Consider the following 8,155-nt stretch of genomic DNA (forward strand, 5'->3'; position numbering starts at 1 on the left):
CCTGGCGACTTAATATGTTCGTTTACCTCTCTTGATATTTAGAAATGGCAGCCTGCATTTAAATGTAACAGTGTTTCATTGTCTTATTCAGTGCCGTTGTTCTCCTAACGATGTCATTGTGAAAACGGGTTATAAACTGACTGAGTGCAGGAATCAAATCCAACTCGCCTGACAGCAAACCCTCAGCTCGAATATTGCTTTGCAATTTCACCATCTAGGTCTCTGATCCAGCAGAATAATATGTTTAATGCTGCAATAACAACACGGGGTCAGGATTTCGTTTCCTTTTCACTGCAGTGAGTTCAGTGACCTCCTGAGGCAGATTAAGCTTCTGGAATTGCGCGATTCCTGGCAGATAAACTGAACGGGATGATGGCACTTTTACTAAATACTGTTATGTGAAATGCTGTAACCCGATCGCATTCTGCATTTCCATATCTCTCGCTGGATTACATTATGATAGCAACTCCAAATCCCTGATATCCACCACTGAGATGGGCAAGAAGAACTGGAACGTCAGCACCTCCCAGTTCCCCTACAAGGTGCACAGTGTGCTGCTTTCCATATATGTCACCGATCGTTTATGGTGGCTGAATTAATAGCGCAGGACACACTACCTGGCTGTATAATCAAAAAAATAGTCAGCCCTCATAATGTAGAGGTCCACAAAAAAGCTCCTCGTGCAGATTCACATATGAAAACATTGTATTGGGTATAAATAAAGATTACATATGAATAGATACTTTTAAAAACACTGCTCTTTCAAGTAAATATTTATAGTGTGCGGGGGACTTCCATGCTTGGTAGCACATCTTCAAGAACGGGGGGATGGCAGGGGGTTGGGGGGGGGCGGTACTTGCATGAAAAGGGCTTCAATAAACAGCATTCCTTTGTTCAAATTGCATTGTAGAGTGCAATTTCTGTTCTCGAATCTGCCTCTTTTTCCTTTTTCTCTGGAATTAAAATTTAATTCTCTTCGGTCGAGGAGTTGTGACTAGGGGCTTTAAGTTGACGTACCAATCCAGCGAGTGTGTGCGGCGCGAAGGGTTGTTTCCCACTGTGTTGCACACACGCACACACGCTGACTCAAACAGCACACACTCGTTCAAGGCATACTCACATTCACACACACTATCACGCGCACTCACACACATCCATAAAAAAACACACACACACAAACAAAGTTACTCCTGCAAAGAAGACACACACATATAGATAGGGAGACAACCACAGGCACGTACGCACAAATAAGCCAAACCTTCCCTCTTTAAAAGCTCCAGTCCCGAGAATACTGCGCAGGACATATGGATGAGTTGGATTCGGGAACATAGAAAAACGTGAAGGCGATGTTATTAACGTGAAAACAAACGAGACAAAACGAGAGAGAGAGAAATGAGAGAGAGAGAGAGAGAGAGTTGAGATATGGGTGTGTGGGAGAGCGAGAGAGTGAGAGAAATAAACAGAGGCCGAGGGAGAGAGAAGCTGCTGATTTTTTTTTTACCGTAATGTAACTAACCTGATTATGTCTCTGCTCGGCAAACATCTGAAGAGTTATTGCGCCGTATTGTAAACATAGGCTCAAACCCCTCTCCTGCCCTCTCCATTTCACTCTCCTTTCACTGAGGGTATGTGTTGGTGAATTTAAAAATAATGATGGTATCAATGCTGTCTGTCTAAATCAGTCCGCTCCTGGCGTTCTGAGGCAGATTAATGTTCCCATCCGCGCTTCTCCGCGCATTGATCACAGCAACAAGATTAAAACAATAATTAGACTTAGATAAAAATAAGCAGAGGGTAATAAGCATCTATTTAAATACACTGACTCCTGTCAGCTTCACTGGGGGAGTAGGAAGTGTGAAATAATCCCTCTTACCACTAAAGGCTAAATAAAGATTCAGCCCACAAAGGTATTCACATTAAACAAGATAGATGGAATAACGCGCTTTTTTACTTTTGAAGCAAGAACAAGCGAATGCTGTTGGGAAAGCTGTTTTTTCTGCCTGTTTAGTGATCCCTCCCATCTCTTTTTTTGTCTGAAAGGCGAGCATTGTTTTTAGAAAAAACATGGTGTTCTTATTCGGACTTTCTGTACTTTGCGCCCTCACCTGGATCTGATAACCTGTGACAACTCCAGTTCTTGCTTCACTAAAAGTCAATAATATTTGAGCAAACAGACATGAGGCGAGGGAAACAATCTCATCTTTGGCTCGTTGGTCAGTGTTTTAAGAAATTGTGAGGATCAGGTTCGCAGGCGGGTAGTTTGATGCAGAAACAAAGAACAGGGGACTAACTTGCTAGGATAATATTATTTTATTTTTTGCTCGTTCCCTACCTAGCCTACATAGGATATATATAAAAAAACCAGGTCCGATACTCACAACGGGTCTGGCATGATTGGCTATATACTTACTCCACGAGTTACCAGAACTGGGAGCCGTCAGTTCTGTGGAGGCGCCGCCTGTGACCCACGCTCGGCGATTAGCTTAACCCGGAGCAGACTCCCCAAACTGGGGACTTTCCAGGCTTATATATGCGCTACTTGCCGAGTTCACTGAGTTCGCGTCGGGCACTCGTCCAACACATTGTTTAGTACTGGGCGTTGTTCCCGTGCGGTTTTAATTACGCAAAAACCTTGAGTAGCCCATCTGGCGATTAGTCATCTGAACAGACAACAGATAGCGTGACTAGAGCCTGTCTCATGCGCTGATAACAGACCTCCTAACTTTGTTTCAAGGACTCTTGGTAGTTTGTTTATGATACTTGTTTTTCTTCCTTCACAATAACTGACAGTGCGGCTCCGACTCCCTTCAGTAGATAATGTCTGTGTATCTAGGTCGACTGGGTCGACTGGTGCCTGGATCCAATCTTGCATGTATTGGGACACCATGTTAACCCCTTATATTACATTCCACTGATTGGCCCAATACATGTAATGATTATACAAATACATAATAATAAGCAATACATTGTTATAACATGTACATGTTTTGTTCCAGTTGCCGCCGTACATGGCAAACATACATACAGGTCAGTATATTACAACAGGTCAGAATCACTAAAATTCCGATTATAATGAACAACGGAGGAAATAGGGAACGTCGTGCCGTAGTTGACAGCCCATTGAGCAGATCCCACCAGTGATGGGCGGATTCCACCTCTACTACACGAGCAGCGTGTACTACCCTTTGGCCATGTATAAAGGTGGACACAGTCACCCGGGTAACATTGATTTGATGTTGTTGCAATATCTGCTTTAGCTCTTCCGAGCGATCGAGGGCCTGTTTAAAACGCTCTAGCGAAATACTCCAAGGGTGCAGCAATACCTGCCACTGCATAGTGGTGAGGTGTTGCGTTTCGCTGTGATTGGTCAATAGGTAAGTATGGTTCTGCCACCGCCATTGATAGATGCCGGTAAGGCAACCTGAAAAAGGGGTCGTCGGGAGTAAGGCATTGGCATGACTAGTGGCCACACAGAGCGTATGGGGACCAATCTGCCACATCATATCTCGGGGTGCCTCAATCATCCATTCACACAAGGCCGTGTCTTCTGTAAGGCACGGGTCTCGATATCGATCCATCAACAGACAGGCCTTTCCTTGATCCGCCTGCTCACACGCGGACAAGTCATAGGTAAGATTGGTGTCCGGACTGAACCAATCCCCTTTTGTTTTGAGAAAGCAATATCCATTAGAGGTAATGACCGGCAATACATAATATCGGCACACAGTCACAAAATCAGTTACATTCAAGGTTACAAAATGTCCTTTACACAGCGTTGCATTACACCATGTTTTGTCCGGATAGGTGTTCATCCATAATCTCTCAGATACGTTCCACACCTCTCGCCAGGCCTGAACATTAGGCGAAGTGACTATTCGTAAAAATCGTTCCTTTTGCAAATGGGCATGCAGCATTTGGATACCGCAAAATGTCCAGTTCAGCTGTACAGTAAAATTTTGGAACAGCTGTTGAGTCGAATCCCACACGTCCAATTCCCATTTTAAGGAATGCAGCAAAATTCGTGCAGTCTCTTTCTGCGTCATCATGGCCGACGGCATCCATCGGCCAATAGTGTACAGGCCTTGTGCAGTTGCTTGCCCCGCACTGGATAATTTAGTACGGGTTACTTCAGAGTCTATAGCATTGGATATCCCCATTACTGTCCCTGCCCCTCCTAACAAGGTATCGTACCATGCTCGTCGTTGTCGTTTAGGGTTACATTCGGGTATGACTGGCAGTCGGACTTGCCAATGTACATTGGTTCGTGCGGCAGTGCTGGCCATTGTCTGACAAGTCGATGCTATGGGGGCCAAGTGTGTGTGGCGTATGTCAGGGACAGTTGTCCGGGGAGCCGAAACTGTAAGGGCCCCTGAACTCGAAGTCGTTTCTTGGTATAGCAACGTCGTAGAAACTGGTCGAGTCGGGTCAATCTCTGTATCCCTTCCTTAATCGTGGTCCACATTCCTTCCAGGGGTGGCCAGTCCGACGGGAACGGGTATTGTTCCGCTACCGCTCGGGCGTACATCCCGAATAGAGTCCCCGTACCCCTTTCCCCTACCATATCTTTGGCCTGTCGTCTATATACTAGGTCTATTGCCGCATCTTTGGCCAATCCCCCGAATTTAGGCGCATCTTGAAAATCTACCTGGACTTGCTGTCCTCCTTCTTCCAAAAGCCTCACCAACCACAACTCAATGGGCTCCCCAGGATTTCGGCGAGTCCTTTGAGTAATGTATAATACTTCCTCCGTAGTAAAGTCCTCCGTTAGCTCGGAGAACTCCGGGGGAGGTTGCAACTGAGGGATCTCATGATGGATCGGCTCGCCTCGCTCGTTTCGTTGGGGATTTCCCTCATCATCTAACAACACTTCAAACCTAACAGGAGGCCGTCTCTGAACCTGTTTTCTCCGGACGACCGGATTCGCTCGCACCTGGGGTGGCAGCTCATCTTCGTATTGATCATCCGAATCCCCCCATATATTCCCGTCCCAGCGGTCAATATCCCAGCCGGCCCCATTATTTAGCTGCGCCACAAACGCCCTTATTTGAGTGGGGTTCACGGATCGCGGGCGCTTTCGCTCACTCTTCCGCTTACTAGACGACAAATATGTGATCGCCCGCCCTGCTAATTCCGTTAGTGCAGTTATTTCTGCCTTTAGTTTTATAATTTCTTGTCTTAACACGGAGGCATCCCCGTTACTGAGCCCCTGCTCATGCTTAAGGGTTGCTATTTCAGCCTCCAATTTCTGACGCCTGTCAGACTGCTGCTTACAAGCCGCCGCACAAGCCCACATCCGCCTCTGGATCCCTGGCAAAGGGTTCCTTGAGGGGACCGGGATTTTCTCCAGGGTGGACAGCAGCGACCCTGGGGTGGTTCCTACGCCTTCGGCCTCCCAGTTTTCCGGTCGCCCCCCACCATTCCGCAAACAGGCCGCTACACTATGCCACGGCCCTTGCCATCCTGGGACCGCAACCGCCTCGGCCTGCCCTTCTGGTTTCTTATTCCTTTTCCCAAACATTGTTTCGCATCAAAATCCCTCCTCAATTGCGATTGATCCTGCCGACTACGCCAAAATGTTTTAAGAAATTGTGAGGATCAGGTTCGCAGGCGGGTAGTTTGATGCAGAAACAAAGAACAGGGTACTAACTTGCTAGGATAATATTATTTTATTTTTTGCTCGTTCCCTACCTAGCCTACATAGGATATATATAAAAAAAACCAGGTCCGATACTCACAACGGGTCTGGCATGATTGGCTATATACTTACTCCACGAGTTACCAGAACTGGGAGCCGTCAGTTCTGTGGAGGCGCCGCCTGTGACCCACGCTCGGCGATTAGCTTAACCCGGAGCAGACTCCCCAAACTGGGGACTTTCCAGGCTTATATATGCGCTACTTGCCGAGTTCACTGAGTTCGCGTCGGGCACTCGTCCAACACATTGTTTAGTACTGGGCGTTGTTCCCGTGCGGTTTTAATTACGCAAAAACCTTGAGTAGCCCATCTGGCGATTAGTCATCTGAACAGACAACAGATAGCGTGACTAGAGCCTGTCTCATGCGCTGATAACAGACCTCCTAACTTTGTTTCAAGGACTCTTGGTAGTTTGTTTATGATACTTGTTTTTCTTCCTTCACAATAACTGACAGTGCGGCTCCGACTCCCTTCAGTAGATAATGTCTGTGTATCTAGGTCGACTGGGTCGACTGGTGCCTGGATCCAATCTTGCATGTATTGGGACACCATGTTAACCCCTTATATTACAGTCAGTTGCGAAAAAAAGTCACAATTACGTCTGTGATGTCTCTTCATGGCATTCCCTTCACGATCTCTGTAATTTCTTCCTACCCCACAAGTCACCATGATAACTGTGGTCGCCTAATTCCGGCTACATGAACCTCCTCGACTGTGATTTTCAACCATTGCTGAACTTGCCTTCAGTTGCCTACAGTCCATGATCTGGAATTCCGCCCCCCCAGCACCGCTCCAAATCACTGCCTCTCCGTCCTCCTTTAAGATAATTCTTCAGACCGACCCGTTTAACTAAATCTTTGATCAGTTGTCAAGTTGTGTTGTGTGGAGCTAATGTGAAGCAACCTGAGCCACGTGATTGTGTTAAATGTGCATTATGAATATGAGTTCTTGTTGTCGCTTTGCCATATAATGCTCTCTGCAGCATCTTTGGTTGTTTTACCATGTTTATATTCGATACTAATACGTGTGGGCTTCCATTGCCTGCATTTCGGACTCTGTGTCATGTTACATGTGCGGTTGTCAGGATTACTGCATGAATCCCGTAATCCCCTGCCTCCATCACTCATCCTACAATGTGACAGGAGGTCCTGTGCCGATCTTGACAGAGGTAAAACCATGATGGGGCCTGAGATCTCCCTGCTCCATGTTTGGTGCTCAGTGAGAATTTTTTGGTCGAATTTCCATAAACAGTGAAATAGACGTTGCAGAGTCTTGACTACTTAGAGATTAAATAACCATCAAGGAGGTTTATAAAGCTGTTTGTCAGTTTGTCAGTTGAAGTTACCAAAATGCTGAAATGCAGGAACAATATCCATTATTATAGGCATTCGACTGACTATTTAAGACGTTGAACGTATATTTATGGGAGATAGAGAGAATGACGGAAGCGAAAGAGCGAGAGAGATAGAGAGAGAGAGAGAATTTATTATGTTCGTGACCCGCCATGGCCTTGCCCTCCCCCGAGAAGTGGTTCAAAGCGCTCCCTCCAGAGAGAAATTTGGTAATACCGATCGTCCGGTGTGAATCTCATACTCCCCCAGTGGGGCCGGCATATATTCCCCCACTCGCTGCTTTCATTTGATACCACTCTACGTTCATCCTTTCCAACTTCTGCAACTGCCCCTCCCCCGGTGTTCATGGTATATAACTACTCCTCCCCGCTTTTCCTGTGCTATATCCCCAAGGCCCCCAGTTGTAGCTGATATACATCCTCTTCGCGGATTTAACTGGAATATTACACCCATTCCCGGGTCAAACCGAACAAAGCAGCCCCCGTCCATTGCACCTGGTATATTCCCATACTCCGCCACCCAGCCTCCGCAGCGTACCAGGTATACATCCCCTTCTTCCCTGGAAAATCGTGTTTCTTATTGCCTGCCCTGCAGCACGTAATATATATTTACCCCTCTGCCAGTTTACCTTTTATATCAACCCACCCATTGCATCACGTATAGCCTACTCCCCCACTTTGTGCACGAAAAATAATCCATGCCCCACGCCTGCTTTATCTCTCGATCCGTTCTGCAATCAGACTTAACCCACTGTACAGGTATATATACAGATCCCATTATGCCCATTATACCTCTCCCTGTGTAATGGCTTTCCTCCCTAACTACACCTACACCAGTATGCTGGCTCACCATCCCCCTCTCCTGGTGCTGCTGGTATATATCACGCTCCACGGATTGTGCTTCATGACCTCTTTCCTCTATTTCTTTCTACCTGATATATCGCCCCATCTTACCTGTTTACGTGGCATATCAGTCGCTCCATCTGGAGAACCTCCTTATTTTGAGCATTTGTTGTATCCACACTTTTCCACTCTACATTAGAAATCAAAAGCCTCATCTGCTCTGTTAGGTACATCAGTCATCAGCCAGGAAATCAGGCTGTATCATCCCA

General features: G+C 46.5%; 1 protein-coding gene across 1 annotated transcript; it reads right to left on the reverse strand.

Annotated features, from left to right (window-relative positions):
• Nucleotides 1–2,969: 2,969 nt before the first annotated feature.
• On the reverse strand, nucleotides 2,970–5,968 carry LOC144672809 (uncharacterized). Its single transcript, XM_078534795.1, has 2 exons — nucleotides 4,589–5,968; nucleotides 2,970–4,214 (listed from the first exon to the last, which is right to left on the reverse strand). The coding sequence occupies exons 1-2, from the start codon at nucleotides 5,516–5,518 to the stop codon at nucleotides 2,970–2,972; spliced, it is 2,175 nt and encodes a 724-aa protein (XP_078390921.1). The 5' UTR covers nucleotides 5,519–5,968.
• Nucleotides 5,969–8,155: the final 2,187 nt, after the last annotated feature.

The sequence above is a fragment of the Cetorhinus maximus genome, unplaced genomic scaffold (genome assembly GCF_964194155.1).
Source record: "Cetorhinus maximus unplaced genomic scaffold, sCetMax3.hap1.1 HAP1_SCAFFOLD_44, whole genome shotgun sequence".
Classification (NCBI taxonomy): domain Eukaryota; kingdom Metazoa; phylum Chordata; class Chondrichthyes; order Lamniformes; family Cetorhinidae; genus Cetorhinus; species Cetorhinus maximus.

Coding starts and splice junctions, on each gene's coding strand:
- LOC144672809 (XM_078534795.1), bottom strand. CDS start 5,518: ATGTTTGGGAAAAGGAATAAGAAACCAGAAGGGCAGGCCGAGGCGGTT. Junction 4,215..4,588: donor CCAAAGATGCGGCAATAGAC/CTAGTATATAGA, acceptor CCCGAATGTAAC/CCTAAACGACAACGACGAGC.